The 22,064-nt window shown below is 44.1% G+C and overlaps 2 protein-coding genes across 5 annotated transcripts; one reads left to right on the plus strand and one right to left on the minus strand.

The window, feature by feature from the left end:
- Positions 1–527: 527 nt before the first annotated feature.
- LOC127764181 (ADP-ribosylation factor-like protein 2) lies at positions 528–6,214 on the minus strand. 4 transcript variants are annotated; one of them, XM_052289016.1, is made up of 6 exons: positions 5,509–6,214; positions 4,786–4,952; positions 4,517–4,627; positions 3,449–3,611; positions 2,906–2,986; positions 528–840 (listed from the first exon to the last, which is right to left on the minus strand). In XM_052289016.1, the coding sequence occupies exons 2-6, from the start codon at positions 4,848–4,850 to the stop codon at positions 703–705; spliced, it is 558 nt and encodes a 185-aa protein (XP_052144976.1). In that variant the 5' UTR covers positions 4,851–4,952; positions 5,509–6,214; the 3' UTR covers positions 528–702. The 4 variants fall into 4 exon arrangements, with proteins under 4 accessions (XP_052144976.1, XP_052144977.1, XP_052144978.1 ...); XM_052289017.1 differs by having other exon boundaries at positions 4,786–4,955; XM_052289018.1 differs by lacking the exon at positions 5,509–6,214 and adding an exon at positions 5,266–5,502.
- A 4,383-nt stretch (positions 6,215–10,597) lies between these two features.
- Positions 10,598–21,246, plus strand: LOC127761307 (glycosyltransferase BC10-like). The gene is made up of 3 exons (XM_052285579.1): positions 10,598–10,804; positions 17,908–19,158; positions 20,363–21,246. Exons 2-3 carry the CDS (start codon positions 18,490–18,492, stop codon positions 21,011–21,013), a joined length of 1,320 nt encoding a protein of 439 aa, XP_052141539.1. The 5' UTR covers positions 10,598–10,804; positions 17,908–18,489; the 3' UTR covers positions 21,014–21,246.
- Positions 21,247–22,064: the final 818 nt, after the last annotated feature.

A 22,064-nucleotide genomic window follows, 5' to 3' on the forward strand; every position in this document is an offset into this window, starting at 1 on the left:
GTGAGAGAGAGAGAGAGAGAGAGAGAGAGAGAGAGAGATTGTTGTGCTTTTGCAATAGAAGGAACATTATGTGTGGTGGCAAGTGTATAGCAATAGCTATCTTTTATGGTTTATATATTGTAAACCTGAATTTAGCAGATTATGAAGTTGTACATTAGGATTTAGGAATAAGATTGTTTCCAAAGATTGAGAAGTCACGGTGTTATTTTACTTACCTGGTTATGTAATTAATAATATAGTAACTTGCTCTATCGTTGTTTTTAAAAATATTAAACCTACCTCATTTAATGCTTTTGATTGTTTAATTTGCACTTTAAAATATTGTCGTAGTGTTAGCACGGGCTAATTACTAGTGCAATTAAATTTTATTTCTGTTATTCCTTGAAGAAAATATTTCAGTTCTATTGTCTCTCTAGCCACCCGCGGCGAAGCGCGGGGTCCCATCTAGTTTTATCTTTTTGATATTTTCCCTTTGCCACAACATTACTGCAATGGTTCGCTCTCTTCACAATGCAAACGCACGAATCAACAGTTCGATAAGGAATGAAACTTTTCAGATGGTCATGGTGCACAAAACAGAACCATCATGCTCAAAAATCATGATGCCAATAGTTCACCGTTACAGAACAAGACGAAGAGGTTGATAAGAAATGAGGTTCAATCGTTCCAGCACATAAATACTACAGAGAAACGAGGTTCACATCATTCTAGCACGTAGATCCGAGATGCAATGTCTTGGACGAGCCAATCGAAACCTTGAAGAAGGCCCTCCCCGGTGTGCGCGCTGCAGCCTACGATCTGCCAGTGCCGGCTTCCGTCCATCGCTTCCAAATTGAGTACCTGAAAACAGCGAACCCAAGTTGTAGATCAGCCTTGGAGAAAGCCACAACTTCAAGCCAAAAATCCTCTGCTAGTATGAGGTACAACTAGTGGTATACTGCTAGTATGAGTTACAACTAGTGGTATACAGTATACGGTTTTCAGAGTTTCCAATGTTTCCAAGATCCCATACTGTGAGTATTTCCAAGCCAATTCAATCCTTTATATATCCACTCAGTTTTTATACTTTCGAGCTATGGAATACAGACTAATCAAAGTTCTAAATCGTGGTAGATCATGAGTTGGGACTTAGTCTTGCCTAGCGCCCAGTGGTCAAAACTGTTCATGGTAGTCGGCTGGCTCTTAGAACAGTGCAGAGGCTTTTATCTACATCTGAAAATGTTTGGCCACACTAACACTAAAGGGCGTACTACACAGTACAGGAGCATGTTACCACACCAACACATTCATTTCCAGATAGAAGAGTCAGCGTTCAACCCTGACAAAAGCTATACTTTCAACTTTCAGAACATCGTATCAGCAGCGAGATGCACAGGCAGTGGTTTTGCTGATCACTTGCTACCAGAGCAATACTGTAAGATTACAAATTGAGATGCTCATATAAAATTTTTACCACTCATATAAAACAAATGAAGCTGAAAGGGTAACGAATGATGGAGCAGACATGATATTACAAACCCCTTCTAGTATCATCTAATTTAGTTCAAGTAAATTTTGAAAATCTATGACTTTCAAGTCATAAAGAATAACAGTCATTGTAAATTTTGAAAACCTATGATTCATATATTCCGTATTGTGACTTGATCAACTTAAGAATAACAGTAATCAAGAAATGTATGCTACATATCATTTATATATATGATGTTTCATAGTTCATTTTTGAAGTAACCAACGTCATACAGAAGTGGAAGGAGAGTGTTACACAGGTTTATGATATTTTGCTCACCAGCAACACTATTCCTCAGTTCAGTCATTTCACGATGGATTATGCTATAAGAATTTGAATGCACTAGAATTTCATGGGCTCTTATTTTAGTTTTTATAGGCTCTGAATTCTTAGATAACAGAAATGAAGAAGGATCATTAATGGACAGCTACAATAACCCAGAAAATGGCAGAGTTAAGGCATACATATGTGAAGGTATCATGGTTATTAAGGCGGTATGGCGAGCTAAGGCGCTGCACACCCGCCTCAACGCTATTGCGGTATAGTGGTATGGCGTGGCGACGCCCTAAGAATAACTCTGCTAGCGATCAGAGGAAAAATAGGGAATAATCTGGTATGGAAAATATAAAAAATGGCAAAACAGCCCATCAAACCAACCCTCATACCGGCCCACAAAGCCCAATAACCTATTAGGTTAAACATCTATACCCTAAAAGCATCGTGCATCAGATGTCCACAGCCGCCGCCACATGAGAAAACCAAGCGAAGAAAAGAGGAAGGAAACAGGAGCCAAGCCGAGCAGAGGAAGGAAGAGGTGAATGGAGCAGTGAGGATGGCAGCAGGGAGGTGAGGGAAACAGATCTGCCGCATCCAGAGCTGATGGTTATGGGAGTCGTGGATACTGAGACGTCGTCGCTGCTGCTAGGGTTCCAGATAAGATGGAATCCTCTCTCCCTCTCTCTTTCTTTCTTTTGGTGATGTTTTGGGTCACCATAACCCCCTCTTCTCTCCTGGCATGGGATTGGGGTCGCCATAATCCCCCTATTCTCTCCTGGCATGAGATTGGGGTCGCCAGACACTGGCTGGTATGGCGTCAGGACGCCCTGGAGCCAGCAGAGCGCCATGCGCCTTCGCGACGCTATGGCGACGCCTTAAAAACAATGGAAGGTATTACTGAGGATCCCAAATGAACTTTAGTGTCAAAATTAAGTATCTTTTGCTAACTGTACAACAATTTTCTTAGGGCAAGAATTACAAACCATGTGACTGTCAACTAATATTGAAAAATCAATATACCAGAAACAACTATATTTGTCTAAGCTTATGTTGCAGAAAAAACCTGTAAGATAAAGAATGAATGATAGATCTTATTATAAAGGATGAATAAAATCTGCTTACCTTAGCAATTTCAGAAGGTTTGAGAGCGCCTTGAATATCTTGCTTATTTGCAAACACCAGCAATGAAGCTCCTGCTAGTCTCTGACAAATAAAAGTATAAAGCATTTTTCAATGATAGTGCAGTTTGAAAAGGGTGAAATTGTGAGGCCAAATGCCAAATGGATGTTTATTCAGTGATGCATTTCAGCTGTGAGCATAACGGTCAAGGTACACATTGCACATCCACTTAGTGTTATATTGGTAACCACTTAGTAAAATACAAAGCTAATGAGAATAAGTTGAAAAAGAGAGGTCTGAAACCAATGTAGAAGCTGAGCAACATAAATTTTGCTCAAATGCTTTGAGTTCAGTGTCCAATTGGAGAGAACCAAACTGCTTTCTGATATAAACATAGACCGCTCCTAAAACTAAAGAAAAGGGACATCTATATGCCATACTAATTCGTTTTCTGTACTTATTAGAAAACATCCTTGCGACAACAATCAGCTGCAATCAATGAAGGACATAATTAGATCCTGTCATTTGGTGGCCTAGAAATAGTACCTCTTCTTTCAAGAGATTGTGGAGTTCAGCACGGCAATCATCAAGCCTCCTAATGTCTGAACTATCAACCACCCAAACTAGTCCATCAGTTTGCTCAAAGTAATTCCTCCAGTAAGATCGGATAGTCTTCTGTCCACCGATATCCCATATGTTCAATGAGTACCTGCCACAATGACAAAACAAACATTATTCATTAATTTCCACCCTGAAGTAATACAAATGGAATTGCTATGCCTAGTGTTTTGGCTGATGCAATGATCAGTGAGTGGCTGCATTGAACATGAGACTTTTGTATCTACCTTTGTGTTGTTTGTTGACAACAATGTGACTAACATCATCGGAATGCACTAAAACAGGGGCACTTCAGATTGAAGAAATGCAAGCCTGAGGGGAAAAAAATCAGGTACTTAACCAAAAACCGTGAACTCACTCTAATTTAGCTCTAGCACCTGAGTTAAGTTTTTTCTGTGGTGAGGTCCCTAGCTCCCTACATGTAATCTTTTGTATATTCTTCCCCAATTAATGTGAATGGTCATGCGATATATTACAAAAGAACACATAAGATTCACATTTCGAATGAAGCAACTGGCAAAACTGATCTATCAGACCACTAGCCTATGCCTTTTTATTTCACGATTTAACAAGCTTTAAAATTACGTGGTATAGATGAATTATCGAATTTCTCCCTTGCTGCAAGGTTTTGTCCTAAATAGGATCTGTACACCATTTTGATGGTCCTAAATAGGATCTGTACACCATTTTGATGGAAAAAAAAATAGGAACACTCCAACATCACATGATTCCCTTTGAGAAAAAAAAAACCATTGTCAGGTGGGTGCTCACTGGATCATATCAGGTGAAAGTTCATCTAACTTGAAAATGAAGACATGTCAAATTCAGCATATAGAAGATGCAACTAAATTATATCAACGATGAAATGTGTCACCTTGTATCCATTTAATGGTTATGCCCATCATTTCACATGAAAAAATCACCTTACCGAAAGCAAGTTTACATCATAATAATGCAGCAGTAAGAGCAACAGAAGAGGACCGATGGGACTCATACTTGTGGTACTTGATGGTCTTGATGTTGAAGCCGAGGGTGGGGCTGATGACGCCGGTATCCTCCCCATTGATCTTGAGCACGATCGTCGTCTTCCCCGAGTTATCCAGCCCCCTGCGGGTGAACCCATAGATTCCCCAGACAGCATCAGGCACAAAAAATCAAGAAATCTACAGAGGAACGAACCGCTCAAGCGCCAGATCCGGAATGGAGAGAGAAGGATTGCCCACAGAATCGCAAAAGAAACTCTGGGGGTGGAGGGGGGCACCTACACCATGAGGATGCGCATCTCCTTCTCCTTGCGCTTGATCTTCCGGATGATGCTGAGCAGCCCCATCTAGGAGGCGCTCACGGGACTCTTCGCCGCCGCCGCCGCCGCCGCGCCTCTGGCAATGGGCAGGAGGCAGTGGCGTAGCTAGGAATTTTTCGTTTAGTAGTCCTACTTCACAAATCACAAGTTCATATTACATACCAAAATTTTTCGAACACCATAAATCCCATATACATGTTGATAAATCTGCGTTGGATACCACACATGCTAATTTTATCACTATGACTTTAGATAGAAATAGAAACAACCTATACCAAAGCCCTCAAAAAAAATTCAACATGATTATAATTTTTTTCTCAAAAAGAAACATGATTATCAAATTTTGCATTGATAGAACTTAATTGTGAAAGGGTGCATTGCTCCGATTACTATTTTAATTCAAATGAAAGCAATGTTGTATGGCATTAAAATTAGAGCTCACCTGTCATGTATGATGCGCAAGAAATGTATTTGCAGACAATTAGTTCTTGTACCACTGAAATTAAAATTGGAAACGCAAAGCCAGATCCCAACACAGCAGTAAACAATATTTGCAGAATACATTTTTGATTGATGTGGCAGTCCTAATACAGCAGTGACTCTGAAAGAGTGCATATATCTCTAGAATTGAATCACTCTTACTAATTCCTGAATCAAAATTTTTGGAGTAGCGAAAGAAGATTACCGAGTTTTCGAGAGCACAAAATTAATTAAGCTGGCTGGTCAGGGGTCATGGGATCCCGGTGCCAGCGGCCGATGGCGCCTCGGCGTCTGCCTTGCGGTGGCCGTGGTGCCTTGTCGCGGCGGTTCCTCGACCCTCTGCCGCTCCGTGGATTGAGCAGCCGGGAGGGCAAATGACGGCAGTGGCTCGGCACCTCGGTTGGCGACGGACAACGGGAAGTCGGGGAGACTGAGGCGGAAGCTGCGAGACCGAGGCGATGGAGAGGTGAGCGGAAGAGGCCGGGAGGGGAGGAACAGCGACGGCGTGGGGTGGGGTGGGGGAAGGTGGCGCTGGGGAGGGGGAAGTGGGGGATCGGGTTTGGAGAGAGGACCTAGGAGGCGGCGGACCGGCGGTGGGTGGCGGACAAGGGCGGGCGGCGAGGCGGCGCCGTGGGGTCGGCCGCGGGCGGTGGGCCGGTGATGGTAGCGGGAGCAAAGCGAGGCAAAGGGGAGGAGGCCGGCCGGCCGGGGCCGCGCCGGCACGTTGATGCCTTTCGGCGCCGGTGATGCCGGGGCGGCGGCACGGGGGGGGGGGGGGGGAACCTGTTACCGGAGGGAGGAGGAGAGGACTCTTTGGAGGAAGGAGGAGCGGGCTCGCCGGAGCCAGCGCTGGAGGGGAGCCGCCTGTCGTCGCCGCTCCTCTCCCTCGGACTGGAAACAGCGATGGGAAATTGGGAAGAGATAGAGAGAGAGAAAAAACCGAAGGAAAGAGAAGAGAGAGCGCTAGGGGAGAGTGGGCCGGGCCCACGTGCGCGACTTGGCCTCCTGGCGCGCGGGCGCGAGATAGGAAGCCCCAGAACCAAATAGCTAGCATCACTAGAAGACCCACAACCATAACTCAGTGGAATAAGTTCATCTGAGGTCCCTTAATTTTACACCAAATCCAATTTTCGTCCTTTAACCCCAAAACCAGATACAACCGGTCCCCGAACTATCAAAACCGGTACAAACGAGGTCCCTCGGTGGTTTTGAAGGCGGTTTTGGCTGACGTGGCGCCTACGTAGCTGGTTCGACTAGGTCTCCGTCCCACGTGGCATTGATGTAGCAATTATATCTCGGAAAAATAATTAAAATCGTGGGCCCACATGTCAGCAACATAAAAAATAATTTTAAAATGGTGGGGCCCACATATCAGCTAAAAAATAAATATGGTGGGCCCCACGTGTCATCTCCCTCTTCCCATTCGGCTCTCCCTCTCCTTCCTCATCATGCCGCAACATGCCAACGACGATGGCGGCGGCCGAAGCATCGGCGGAGCGGTGGCTGCAGCAGGCCGCGAGCGAAGGGGCCCACGAGGAGCGGAGGGCGTGGGCGGAGCAGCGGCGGCGGCAGGGCGCGGGCGGCGGAGGTGGCTGGAGGAGGAGGAGGGAGAGGAGTAGGTCGCCGCCGAGTTTCGCTGCCTAGAGGACGGCAACGAGGTCGACCTCTTCGCCGTGTTTGACGGCCACTCCGACACCGACGTCGCCACCTACATCCGGCGCCACAAGTCATCTCCCTCTCCCCACATGTTCTCTTGTGCGGCCGCCGTCCTCCGCCTCCACCGGCCTTCGCCCCAAGCCATGCAGCCTTATACGACGACGCCGCCTCCTCTCGCCCTCCCATGGCTCGCCGCCTCGGCCGGCTGTTCCTTCTATCTCCATGGAGTTGGAGAAGGCGACGAGGTTGAGGAGGTCGCCGCGGGGCTGGGCGAACCACGGCGCGGAGGAGGCGACCACGCGACCGACGCTCGACCCAGCGAGGCGGCGGCTGTGGCGGCGGTATGGCTGGCGAAGGCTGAGGCGGCGGTGGGGGATGGCGGCGCTAATGGCGAGCCGGCCCTGGAAGGATGGCGCGACGACGACGGCCGATGCGGGGGTCGGCGTCCAAGAGGCAGCCACGCGAGGAGGCGGCGCCCTACGCAGCGCGGCGGTGGTGGCCTCGGTGGAAGGGGAGGTCAGCGTGGCGGCGCGGGTACCCAGCGGCTTGGCCACGCTCTGCCGGGCGCCGGCCGTGAGTGAGGCGGAAGCAGCTGCAGCAGATTCGGCTGTGCGCGGAGGCGGCGCCCATGTAGCGTGGAGGCGTTTTTTGCTTGGTGCTGCAGGTGGCTTAGAGGAGATGACATGTGGGGGCCCACCATATTTTTTACCTGGCATGTGGGTCCCACCATTTTTAAATTATTTTTTTGTGTGGCTGACATGTGGGCCCACGATTTTTATTATTTTTTTAGATATAATTGCCACGCCATTGCCACGTCAATGCCACGTGGGATAGAGACCTAGTCAAACCAGCCACGTAGGCACCACGTCAGCCAAATCCGCTTTCAAAACCGCCAAGGGACCTCGTTTGCACCGGTTTTAATAGTTCGAGGACCGGTTGTATCTGGTTTTGGGGTTCAAGGACGAAAATTGAATTCGGTGTAAAATTAAGGGACCTCATATGAACTTATTCCTAACTCAGTATAAGGAAAGAAAGGTGCACCACACCTGTACAACACGTTAGGAATTAAGATGGGGGAAGAAGGGATGGGGAGTTCGAGGAGAGGACCACTGCCGCTGGAGTTGTGCAGTGCTCGGCACCGGTCATCTCCACCATGACGGCACAGCGGCAGCACCACGTGTTGAGGGACAGGGTTGACCTCTATCGTCACCTCCTACCTACTAGATCTTCCTGCCGATGATCAAGGAAGCCAAATATATAGATCTAGCAGGTAGGAGGTGACGACAGAGGTAAAAGCTGGTGGGGGATGAGAACTCATATATATATATATATATATATATATATATATATATATATATATATATATATATATATATATATATATATATATATATGTATGTATGTATGTATGTATGTATGTATGTATGTATGTATGTATGTATGTATGTATGTATGTATGTATGTATGTATGTATGTGCACGGTGGAGTGCACCTGCCCCGCTCATTGTAGGGAATGGCCTCTTTGATCGCCTCCGACTCTGAACTCCGAGTCCAATGGTGGTCTTCGTTCGTGCGTTGCGTGTCCACTAGTATCTCTACCAAATTAGTTTCATTAAATCCAATATTAAATATATTTTGAAAATCTATTATTTTGACTTTAAAATGTTGCTATTTTTTTTCTATTACCTTAGTTAAACTTGAAGAAGTTTAACTTTAAGAAAAAAATAAAAAACATTTTCCTCCCCGTCCAAAAATATAGCTATATAGTATTATGAACCTAGAATAAAGGAAGTATAATATGAAGTGAAGGGAGTGTCATGCAAGCGCCGTAGCGATCGTGTCAACCACATGACATGGAATGGGACAGGCTGTGGTGAACCCTGAGTTCCTTTTGACACTCAAGGCAGTTGTTTGGCCCGATCTTTCAGTGAGTTGATGATAACTACGATTTGGAAGAAACGTTGACGACCCGACTACAACCGTACAAGACGTTGTGTTGCGCCTTTGCGATCGATACACCTCTCCGTGGGTTGTTGATCTTGCCAGTGCGGATCAACCTTATTCCTGCAAGCAAATCGAAGAAACAAGCAAGAACAAGATAAAAGCAATCTAAATTGCAAATAGGAATGAATACACACGATAAGTTGGGGTTTCGAATAAAAATAGACGGACGGTCTAGCCGACACGCACGCTGCAAGGAAGTAACAATGGCTAAATTTTCATCTAAACAAAACCCAAGAAACCGTGAAGGGGTACCTAGCTATTTATAGGGGTGGATGGACGACCAAGGGTGCTCTAGGGTCGTTGTCCACCAGGTTGGGGCGCACCCCACATGGGCCCCACTTGGGCCGGGGTCCCAAACAAAGTTACAAGCCTAGAAGCCCAAGACAGGTGATGCAACACTTTGTTTATGTGATTGCAGCCAAACGACATAGAATTTGGCGATGAGGCTGGATCCGTTGGAAAGAGGGCCCCGAGTGCTTTCCATCAAGTACTCACAGGCCGAAAACGGAGGTCGTATGCAGATTCGGCGGCCGTTTGAAGTTAGCAGTGTAGTAGGTGGCCGAATCAGATTCCAGCACTTGGAGGACTTGATCTTGATATCTTCTTGGTTGTATCCGTAGTAGCCATGGTCACATCAGGCTGGCTTAGTAGTTCTTCCTTAATGACTTTATCCTACGGGCTTAAGGACTTCTGCGAACCTCGTGAGCTTGGTCTAGCAATGAGGGTTGTTGTTGTTGTTGTTGTTGTTGTTGTTGTTATAGGACCCGATTTGATGATGTGGATCGCTATTGTTGCAAGATCTGATGGTTTGCCGTTGTTGCAGGAATCACCCGCATAGATAATTGATAAATGAGATTGATGAAAAGTTTGTGACCTTAGCCTTGCCGGCATACACCATAAAGTGTGCTTCAAGCACCGACGGGCGTGGGCATTAAAAGGTTTAAGGCGTCTGTGGGTACAACGATGCACCTCTGCAGAGTGTGTGAATTGTGACATGTCACTCCTTGTTTCGGGTAGAAACTACGAACGCGACAGGAAATGAACCTATCGGAGGTTCTAATACATGTGGTGCCTTATATATAATAGGTTTTATAATTACTTTATATAATCTTTTGCAACACTATGTTTATGGACATGCATAAGATTCCTTGTTGATTTATGGGGCTTTGGAGATATATGTATATGCAGTGGATTATGGGCATATACTTATTGGATTACTATAGTTGGACTTGTTGAGTACCATTGGTGCTCATCCCCTATATATATTATCCATTGTAGTGTTGAGCTAACACTTAGGTGGAGAAAAGCTTTTATATAATTGATCAAGAGTTTTAGAGCAAGTTTAGTATATAATAGGTGTGTATATGAACAAAAAAGAGGAGAGAAAAAAAGCTATCACACCTTCTTGGGCAAACTGTCACAAATCTGTCTCTAATGGGCCAGCCCCACAGTCCATCACGTTCCAAAGTCCACAGCCCAAAATGGAACGATGTGTATTTGCATTCACAGTTCATCGAGGCCTGAAGCCTGAAGGCTGAAGGCCAGCCGGCTGGCCAGCCGGTAGCAGCCCATCGATTCCGATCGATCGACTTGATCGATCAAGTTCACTCGAAGCAACAATTCCGATTACCCTCGATCCGCGCCACCGATTGGCGAGAAGCCGGACGCCGGGACCCAAGAGAGGAGGGAGAGCCTCCGATCGCCGTGCGACCACGACTTCTCGACCGATTGATCGGTGCGTCGTTCTCGACCTCAACTGACCTTGGCGGCTCGGGGTCACCGGAACACGCGGCTGCATACCTACATCGCCCAAATCCCTATTCCCCTGCGAAACTATGAAGGTAAACGCTAGCTTTCTCTTTACCTGGTCCTAGACCCTTGTCGTCTCAGCGGCTCAGTCGGTTGACATTAGAGATGTGCAGTGACGATGATTGTGTGGTTCCAACCCTAAAATGTCGTTTTTAATCTCCAACATGCTTCCAATTTCTTCTTAAAATATATTTGGTGAGGCCTTTTTTCTTCCGGCCGGTTAGCTTCGATTCCCCATAGTCTCCTTGCGAGTTAGATCCTCTCCATCCCGTGGGCAGGGGCACTGATCTCCATCCCACAATTGGTTAGGAACTGAGAGACCTACCTTATCATTTTACCATTTTCCATCCTCTTTTCATGTTTCGTATGTTGCCACTTTGATATGTTAAGTAATCATTAGTACTTCTATATATGTTAATCAATTAAACACTAAGGTCAGATCAATTCTATCAATATATAAACCAATTATTAGCACAAATTGATATTATATCTACTATATGTTATACTATCACTAATGTGTGATATTATATATACAAGTCAATTATTAAGCTTTTGAGTGTAAAAAGAATTTTTTATCTTTTCCTATTTTGAATATGCAATCTCTAAATCCTGGAACATGGGACTCAATTTCTCACTTCAGTCCAATATCATACATCCCCTGCCAAGAAGGGATCGAATCGTAAATCTAGCCACAATAAAAATTGAACGACGAGATGTTCTTCAGTTTCATCATTAGATTTGCCGATTTTCTTCTCCTTTCGTTCCACACTGTAAGATATATGGCTTCTCCATTCCTCATTTAGATTTACTAACATACATATATATACAACTACACATACATTTATCTATGCATTAATCTATTCAAAACTAAAAATGTCTTATAATTTAAAACAAAAGAGAGTATGAAATCAAGCTCCAGTAAATTATAACTCTATTCTTTGAATGAAGCTTATTGAGGATCTCAAAATAACTGCTAAGGACAAGGTTGAGTTTTCAGAATTTCTTGATGATAATCCTGAACAGGAACACTTTCATAATTTCCTTCATGTCACAGGTTAACAAACTTTCTGCTAAAGAGTAAAAGACTTTCTGCTAAAGAGTAAAAGTCGGTTACAATGTAAGACTTCAAAGTTACTACTTCTTTGAAGGTAAACACAGGCGGTCAAAAATAAGTATTTTCAGATAATCAATGACTAAAGACCAGTGAAAATAGTGTATTCTTCCCAGGCAGTCGCAGGCGATCTGGCTTACAACGGCCACTTGTGAAAAATAAATCTTCCTAGGCGGCAAGGTTAATTAAACTGACAGCCTAGATAAGGATTTTCGGGGTAGAAAAAATTACATCCAAAATCACCAAATCCACACTCGCATTTACCAAAAAAAAAAACTCCAACGTAATGGTCAAATCACCAACACAAATTCCTTGTGCCTGCGATGATGCCTGTTGTCATCGCAGAAGCCGTTGTTGTCAACCGCCCACCATCATTGCCGAGATGAAAAACATCATGAAAGAGTAATCTAATCGCACCAGCTGCCTAGTCTAAATAAACCAGGTCGAGCAGCCTGCTATATACTCTCTTCGTCTAAAAAAATCAACTTTGTATTAGAATATGACATATCCTCCTAGTATAATAAATTTGGACATACGCATGTTCATATTTATCATACTAGGATGAGACAAAGGAAGTATGTATGGTCTGATCAGCCACTCTCTAGAACTTCTGCGATCAGACTATTTGCTCTTTCAGTATGTTTTTTAGGCCAACAATTAGGGTGAGTTTGAACCTATGGATTCAAAACCCTTATCTCCTAGCCTGCAAACGAAGCATTGAATTAGCACACCATTAATTATGTATTAGCTAACGAAATTTAAAAATTTATATTAATACGATTTTTAGAACATTTTTATTGATTTTTTTAGTTTGGGATGCGTGCGAGTAGAAGCTAGAAAACGGGAGTGTAGAACACAACCGTGTGCTGGGTCAAGACGGTCCTGGTAGCATTGTCATATTACATGTGTCTTTTGTGTTTTCAAGATGGAGGTGATCACCTTCTGGACTTTTTAGGTCTAAATTCAATTCACACATTGAGATATAAAAAAACAAATTTAGCATATAAATAGTAGTGGTACTGTTCATCTGATGAATTTTTTCCCCCTCAATGTATGGTTGAATTTGGAATTGATTTTTTGTAGAGTGCTAGATGCCACTATACTCTACATTATCATTCTTTTTCAATTTTGTTATATATTAGAATTGAATTTGGAAGAAAAAGGTGCACGACGAGACATTCCCTCGAGGGATTAGAATCCATTCTTGGTGTTGACTTCAGTTACCATTCAGCCCGATCTAATAGCTGACCTTTTAATTTTAGTGTTATTGTGTTCTTACCCCTATTTTCAATTGCAATTCTAATTTTACCCCTCCTTTTCAAACTTTGTAATTTTGCCCTTACTTTTTTAACTAATGCTGACGTTTTACCACTGTTTTGTTAACTCCCCCTCACGGGGTTAACTTTAGTGGTAAAAGACATGAATGTCCATATTTGCCAATAGTTAGATCAGTTCCCTTATCGGTAAAGAATCATTATTCTATGATGATTAGAACATTTCCTACAACTAACCATCAAAATTAATCAGGCCACAATTATCGGAACATAATTTGAAGGCCACAAAGTCTCCAGATCAAGAGGAAGAAAACAAAAGGGTGAAAACATCACCTAGAGGCCACAATCTCCATATCAACAGAAAGGAAAACAAATGTGAAGAGGAGAGATTGAAACTGGAGTCTTCGGGCAGATGCGAAGTACCTAGAGCAGACGATGCAGCCTCATTTTCCTAAGGTAGAGCGGCAGCAAGCAGAACACGCACTTGCCTCCACGACCGGAGACGTCGTCACTCCCCCTACTATAGCGCCACGGCCTTGCATTGCCCCATCCCCTGTTATAGTGACTACCGTCTCAGGCCGCCCCACCAGCTGCACGCCTCAAGCCTCATGTCGGCCATCCCCTATGTGAAGTGCTGCTTTCTCACTATGTCACCGTTGCCTCTACTTGGTTAGGGTTTGAGAGGGGGAACGGGTTAGCACTTAGCAGGGGTGAAAGTGCCCCTCTCTCACAAGCTCCGCCTCGCCCCACGCGTTGCCTACGCCATTGCCACTTGCCGCCGGGTTCAGGAGGCGATCAGGAAGACTGAGGGATGTGAGGGGATAGAGAGTGGACAGCGGATTTGGTTGAATAGATGTGGGTAGAAATGTCCTTTAACATTTTCTTGGACAATTTTATCTTTTCTTTAATTCACTTAATTTGGGCCCACTGAACATACCTCAAAACCAAGGACAAACAGACTGATCAGTCTGAAAAGTAGCAAGGGCAAAATCATAATCTAAAAAATAGGGGCAAAATCACAATCACAATTTAAAACAAGGGTAAGAATACAATTGTTCCTTTTCATTTTGGAAACTTTTGCTATTAAACATCTCGTCTTCGTGGTTTTAGCTTCTCGACACAACAAAAATCAGAGAGAAAAATAGTGTGCAAGGTCAAATATGTCCTTGGCTCCGCTTCCTCCCTCTTTCCCCTTTCTGTATTTAGGCTCTAGCCAGGTCAATGATCGTGCCAGCATTCAAGGGGCCAAGGCCCAAGCAGCCCCTCAAGTTCTACCAAATAATACGATATGTTACGAAACTTTAAAAATGCATAAAAAATCACATATTAATGTGGGGAAAAAAGCAGATAAGTATAACACTATGACATGTAGTACCACATAAAATTCAATGTACACGTGGAGAAATAAAAAAGACAAATTCATGTTTCAAATAGTGCTCAAACAGTCTTTGTGCATGTGGTCACGCTCGATCGAATGTATACAAATGGAGCAATTGCAGTTCAGCTTTTGGTTGGATCTAGTTCTTTGCTGGAAATGGAAGACAAAAAAGGTGCAATACTACAGGTGGTCCGGGGCATGCAGTAGTATTCTGTCCAGCTCATCGGTTGCTTCCTCCCTATTGTTCTCATAGAAGAAAGAGGCGCATATCATACTTGAATCCAATGCAGTACAGAAAGGTTATTAGGACACTCAAAGTGCATATGCACGAATCATCCTTTACTTTACGTGGTGGGTAATTAAAAGTGAAATGCATTATCGGTACTTAAGTTTGTAGGCTGGTATCAATTAGATCTCTAAACTTAAAAATTACATGTTTAGATCCATAGACTTGGTTTAATATACCGCTTCTATTGCAATTGCCCTTTGACCACCAACGTGGCACTTCACGCAAGAAACACTTTTGCGCTCAGCCCCCTCCACATCACATCGCGTCGCATATACCTTCTTGTAGCTATAATGACACCCGAATCCACCCCCCCCCCCAAAAAAAAATCCCCAAATCCTTCCTCCCTCTCATTTTTCTCTTAATTTGTACGTTTAGAAAATGCATCCCCGATTAGCAACTACCATTGGTCTACGCTCCACGATGACCTTATCCTTGCACAACGGACACTTGATCAATGGTACCTTCTTCCGACGACTACAAGATGAGGATGAGCTTAGAGAATCCATGAGGATGCTGAGCATGGAAGCCACACTACGCCGCCTCCCGCCGCTAACCGGACCGCACCGCGCCACCGCTAACCTCGCCGCACTGCGCCGCTTCCTGCCGCTAATCTCGCCGCCTAGGCCGCCACAACCACTCCGCCTCTCGCCACTAACATCATTGTCGAAATCCTAGCCAATGTGGAGATATTTTGGGGGATTCGGGTTGGAATGCATTGGTTAGGGTAAGTTATGTGAGAAGTTATATGCAAAGAGGGCCGAGCGCAAAAGGGTTACCTGCGTGACGCGCCACGTTAGTGGTTAAATGCAGTCAAATAACGATTGGACTAGGGGTAGTACATTAAACCAAGTTCACTAATATAAACGTGCAATTCTCAAAGTTTGCAGAACTAAGTGACATCACCACACAAATTTTGGGACTAGCCACATTTCTTTCGATGATGTCCTATTATAAGATGTCCATTAAGTATTGAAAAAGTTTTGAAGACTATGTTAAAGTTTAGAACCAGAGCATATATTTTTTTAAAAAAAAAATTCAGGAAGCTTAAAAAAAACCAGACCATATATTTTCAGGAAGTATTTTTTTCCTTTATTAGGCATTCATCATGCCTGAACGGCTTGTTTTTAAGCAAATTAAGAATACTAGATAAAAATATTCATGATGGCTTTATAGTATGGAAAATGTTCGATTCAACCCACATGAGGCATGTTTTAAAGCAAATTAAGAATACTAGATAAAAATATTCATGATAGCTTTATAGTATGGAAAATGTTCGATTCAACCATCCATCTCACACCCATGTGGATGCCATCGTTTGTCCTAGCACACGTCTATGTAAGATTAGAGGCCTAGCCTCGTAAAGACGTTTTGACCACCATTAAACACACGTACATATACATGCACCACCTCACGGGATTAATACCTCCGTCTCATATTACTTGTTATTTTAGATTGTTTGGCATATGCTAAGATTTAGTAATGCATGGTTGATAATAGATTGTTTGGCATATGCTAAGGTTTGGAGTAAAAGACTATAATATTTTTATCAAATAATGCAAGATACAATAAGTAGTATTTTAGAATAATAACTATTGTGAGACAAAATTTAAATGGTAAAGAGACAACTAATTTAGGATAGAGGGAGTGCATAGCTATTATATATGAGCACCCATGACAATTGAACCCAAGCTGGGGAAGTTAAGGGCCGTATCAACTGATAATTAACTGTCACAGTTGGCTACTATTAAACTTGCCTATAAGAATAATTATATGTAGTGTTAACTTGTACTCACTTTGTTTAAAATATAACAGTCTGATAACATAGCCTAGTACTCCCTCCGTTCGTAAATATAAGGGATTTTGACTTTTTGATTGCACCGTTTAACCATTCGTCTTATTAAAAAAATTTGGAATTATTATTATTTTTAATTAAGCACAACTTTTCGTTTTTTATATTTGCATAAATTTTTTGAATAAGACGAGTGGTCAAACCGTTGCACGTGAATAGTGAAAATCCCTTATATTCATGGACGGAGGGAGTATTACGAATCTTAACAAAATCTGTCTAGATTCGTAGTACTAGATTATGTCTAATCGAGTACTAAGTTGGTATTACCTTCGTCTCAATATAAATGCAACCTAAAAAATTATGGCATATTCTAAAACTACGAATCTAGACAGCTGACTATCCAGATTTATAATCTTAGTATATATCATATTTATAATAAGTTGTACTCATATTAGGATGGATGTAATATATTTTAGGAGGGAAAAGTGTAAGAATCGTCTTCCCCACGGTATCCCTTGATCAAAATACTTGGAGCTTGACCAGTTAACTCATCATCTCTTTCCTTCTGCATCCTTTTATATCACAGCAAAATAGTACCGTGTGGCATTGCCTAGAGGCAGCATATATTATCATGTTTCATGAAAATGCCATTTGGGGTTTGTTCATTTTGATGCCAAAAAAAAACCTTACTAAATTTTGGCGTTGCCAAAATTTTGGCAGAATTTTTTATATAGTTACTAAAATATGGCAGCAAACTAAATATAGCTATTTTTTTTTAACTTTATCAAAATTTGGTAAGATTGAAAATGGAATCAAAAGTGAATAGTCCCTTGGATTGCAAAGTACAAGTGGGCTGGCGTGGAGTTGGGGGCCTTGCAAGTTGTGTATGTGAGCGGAGAGGGGATTAGGGATATGCATGTTTCGTAGTTGCAGCAGTTCGCAACAAACTTCAGATACAATGAGAGAGGAAGAAAAAGAAAAGGTCAACCGATTCTTACAAGTTACTTAATCCGTTCTAAAATATAATAACTTTTAACTCTCAGAATTTATCCTAAAATATAACAACTTCTCCACCAACATTCTCTTCCCAACCAACCATAACATTCCACCACTTACTTCTACCTACTTTCTTAATAATTATGTCCAATCCTAAAACTTCTTGTAGTCGGAGGGAGTACCATTAAGAATAAAGTAGTACTAATTGGCAACATTAAACCCTTGAGATTCTCCTCTACGGATGAGCACGATTGCCGTCTCGAGTTTTCAAGACTTTTGATATCCTCATTAACTGCAGGATTCCTCTACGCACACGGACCCCTCTTGAGTCTTCTGACCAACGGCAAACGGGACGGGAGGCCGACAAACGCGACCAGAAAGTCATCAGAACCTCTGCTGACCGCGTGTGTGCAACTTGGCACTTGGCAAAGCCTGCATCTCTCCAGAGACGGGAGACGAATCCAACCGCAGAACGGAGCGGAGCCAGCCGGGGAAGTCCCGATTCCCGGTCCAATCACACGCGCGGCCGCCCGCCCCGCGCCCCGCTTCCTTCCGCTTTCGTTATGTCCACCTAACGTGCCCACGTCTCATCTACGATTAGCACACTGGATTATCTACGCCCATGTCCCCTTCCCCAAATATTGTAAATAAATATGGATCTATATATAATTCCCCATGATTAGTAGCAACTAGCAAGCGCGCGCCCAGATGCCGCCCACACCGGTTGCCTTTCCATGCCTTGCAGGTGCAGCTCCCTAATAGGTTCCTCGTCTTCAAAACCGATGTGAGATGTGAGATTAGATATATCGCACAAGATTATATATATATAAAAAAAAACAGAGGAGAGAATTGAACACCAGCATCGATCGGTGCAGCCGGCATGGTCACCAAGAATGTTCAGCAGCAGCAGCAGCATCGTGTAGATGTAGTGGTGCCTGTTCCTGCTATGGTAGTGGCAGCCATGGCGAGCCCCTGCCCCGCCAATAAGCTCCTCCGCGGCGCAATCCAGCTCGCCTTCGGGTTCGCGCTCGGCATCGCCGTCGCCATCTACCTCATTGGGTCAGCGACGCCTGCCGCCGTCCCCGGAGGATCATCCCTCGAGCTCTTCTTCCCTCTCACGCCGCCGGCCGCCGCGTCGACGGCGAACCTGTCGGCGGTCCGGCAGAAGCAGCCGCCGACTCCATCGCCGGAGGCGGAGAAGACGACGACGGCGATCAAGTCCCAGTCGTGGCCGGCGGACGACGCTTCAGGCGGCAACAGCACCGCCGATCAGGCAGGCGGAGGATTCGTGGATATTAGCGACGAGGAGCTGATGAAGCTGGCGGCAGCGGCGCCGAGGGAGGTGAGGACGGGCGGCGGCGGCGGCCCGAGGCCGAAGGTGGCGTTCCTGTTCCTGACGAGGTGGGACCTTCCGATGGCGCCGCTGTGGGAGAAGTTCTTCGAGGGGCACCGCGGGCTCTACTCCGTCTACGTGCACACCGACCCGGCGTTCAACGGCTCCGACCCCGGCGAGGCCTCCGTCTTCTACCGCCGCACTATCCCCAGCAAGGTACGTCTACCTAACCATACACATTGCTTAATTATCATGTACATTCCAATATAATTACCTGATCATAAGCACCTGATTAACCAAACTACACCCATTGCTTTGCATATATATTCCACGTAATTACGCAAGTACTCCATCTCATTATTCTCATATCCACCTGATATTTACCAACTTAATTACTGCATGCATGCTACCAAAACTCGATAATTTTTGGGAACGAATTGTATATACGTCATCGTCGTCATCATTGTGGTCTTGATGGTTACTGTAATTTTTTGTTCAATGTCTTCGATGCAAGATCTCGGCCAGGACCTCAGGCAATTCGTGCGTGCATTTTTCACGCATCAGCTACATGCATGTACGTAGGCCCTGCGAGTGAATTTAAAAAAGATTGTAGGTCCTGTGGAATGCCGAATGCGTGCGTGGGTGGCTTATTCATCGTGTGATGGATTCTCCAATCAATTAATGGAGCTCAATCCGGATATACATACACGAAAAGCATCCAACTGTAGTACTAGATCAAGCTAGGTGTCACAGCCGTCGCTGCCTGATTAGTTGTTTGACTAGTTAAGCATGCGTCTTGGCGAGGTAAAGGTCTAAAGCGATGTGTGCCAGTTGTTGATTGGCCTAAGCTGGAAGTTTCTTTAGTTTTTCCAGACAAGCGAAGGGCGGAAATTCCAAAACTGTATCCGAGTGCGATGCGTGTCCTGAGAAACTAGACAAGTGGTTTTGATCGTTTTCTTTGTTTGGACATACGACTAGTCTACTAGTACTGCCTTGAAAAAAAAAAGGACAATTATTAGCAATATTATTTTTCCAATAAAATACGTTGTTTCTGTGCATCCTGTTTGTCGTTGTCCCATACTCTCCAGCATTTCTCACGTGGAGTTCATTGGGCGGTTCGTAGATCCTGTTTGCATTGCCTCCTAGCTGTCATCGGCCGGGCGGCTAGTGGCGTCCTGTTCGTGCTGAGCACTTGCTAAATCTTGCAGCTAGCTGGGCCGCCGTGCTATGCTACTGCTATTTAGATTTAATAAAGATATATAATTCTTTCGTCGTCATGCATATACTACAAAAGAAGGAACCTTAATTACTTTGCCACCATAACGTACTTATTTTATTTCCGTTTAATTTGTTGTTACATCGATACATTTGTTATATATGTATATGTACAATAATATACATAATATATATGTATATACAGGAAGTTAAATGGGGCGAGATAAGCATGGTGGAAGCCGAGCGGCGTCTCCTGGCGCACGCGCTGCTGGACCAGGCCAACGCCCGGTTCATCCTCCTGTCGGAGTCGCACGTCCCGCTCTTCGACTTCCCCACGGTCTACTCGTACCTCATCAACTCCACCACCAAGGTATACCTCGAGTCCTACGACTTGCCAGGCGTGACGGGGCGCGGCCGGTACAAGCGCAGCATGAGCCCCGTCGTCACTGCCGCACAGTGGCGCAAGGGCTCGCAGTGGTTCGAGGTGGACAGGGGCCTCGCCGCCGACGTCATCACCGACGATGTCTACTTCCCTGTGTTCGCGAGGCACTGCAGCCGTAATTGCTACGCCGACGAGCACTACCTGCCCACGTTCCTGGGCATCCGCCACCCGTCGCGCGTCACCAACCGGAGCGTGACGTGGGTCGACTGGTCCCACGGGGGCCCGCACCCGGCGAGGTTCACGAGGATGGAGGTCACGCCGGACTTCCTCCGGTGGCTTAGGGCCGGGGCCGGGACTACGTGCGACTACAATGGCGCCACCACGACGGTCTGCTTCCTGTTCGCGAGGAAGTTCCTGCCCAACTCGCTCACCAGGTTCCTCAGATTCGCTCCAAAGGTCATGGGCTTTGGATGATGATGTGCAGCGAACGTTTTAATATTTAGCTAGGATATACAACTTTTCACATTCTTTGGTTTGTTTTATTCGCCTATTCCACAGACCCAACGTATACATGTACGTAAATTTCATTTTCCTTTTCTTTCTTCCTGATTTCCTTATGTAAAGACCAAAGGAATGTAAAGAGCACAAGGAACTATATTTTTTATACCAACCACACATGGAATATAGAGTTTATTACACGCCCTCAATTATTAGGTCTGTCTAAAAAACCACTCGTCAAATATAAAACCGCATATTTTCTTACCACTGTAGAAGATGATCACATCTCAACAGTACAATCATATGAATGACGTATCCTCGTCAATCATATGAATGACGTATACTGAAATGCCATCTTGGAGTGTCGTGAATACATGTACACTCCTCAACTTACAAAGACAGGTGATGTGGATCCAAAAGCTGAACCCTAAGGCCCTGTTTAGATTCAAGGGTGAAAAGTTTTAGCGTGTCACATTGAATATACGGACACACATTTAAATATCAAACGTAGACTAGTAACAAAACAAATTACAAATTCCGCCTGTAAACCACGAGATAAATTTATTAAGCCTAATTAATCTGTCATTAGCAAATGTTTATTGTAGCACCACATTATCAAATCATGGAGCAATTAGGCTTAAAAGATTCATCTCACAATTTACATGTAATCTGTGCAATTAGTTTTTTTTTCTATATTTAATACTCTATGTATGTGTCCAAACATTCGATATAACATGGTAAAAAGTTTTTGTGTGGGAATTAAATAGGGTCTAACATGAGAAACTAGGTTGTTAAACCCACCTATCACCTCAAAGAAAAATGTCGACAAACGGTAAGAAATTCAGCTAAAATCACGTAAACTTGGGGTGTTGTCCAACATTCCCGATCACCCGATGAAACTATATACGAAAAAATCAAAGTATGAGGTAAGCAATTAATTTCTACGTGAGAACTCGCATTTTTTTTATTGAAAAATACTAACTGCTACTGTACAAGACGAGCGTTGGTGATCCACCCCAACCCATCG

The sequence above is a fragment of the Oryza glaberrima genome, chromosome 2 (assembly GCF_000147395.1).
Source record: "Oryza glaberrima chromosome 2, OglaRS2, whole genome shotgun sequence".
In the NCBI taxonomy this organism is placed as follows: Eukaryota; Viridiplantae; Streptophyta; class Magnoliopsida; order Poales; family Poaceae; genus Oryza; species Oryza glaberrima.

What these genes read in the sequence shown, in the direction of transcription:
- LOC127764181 (XM_052289016.1), bottom strand. Translation starts at nt 4,850, where the DNA reads ATGGGGCTGCTCAGCATCATCCGGAAGATCAAGCGCAAGGAGAAGGAG. An exon ending in ACAATCTCTTGAAAGAAGAG is followed by an intron (nt 2,987 to 3,448) that starts GTACTATTTCTA and finishes TTTATTTGTCAG; the next exon opens with AGACTAGCAGGAGCTTCATT. An exon ending in AACCTTCTGAAATTGCTAAG is followed by an intron (nt 841 to 2,905) that starts GTAAGCAGATTT and finishes CGCTGTTTTCAG; the next exon opens with GTACTCAATTTGGAAGCGAT.
- LOC127761307 (XM_052285579.1), top strand. Translation starts at nt 18,490, where the DNA reads ATGGTCACCAAGAATGTTCAGCAGCAGCAGCAGCATCGTGTAGATGTA. An exon ending in GCCGCACTATCCCCAGCAAG is followed by an intron (nt 19,159 to 20,362) that starts GTACGTCTACCT and finishes ATGTATATACAG; the next exon opens with GAAGTTAAATGGGGCGAGAT.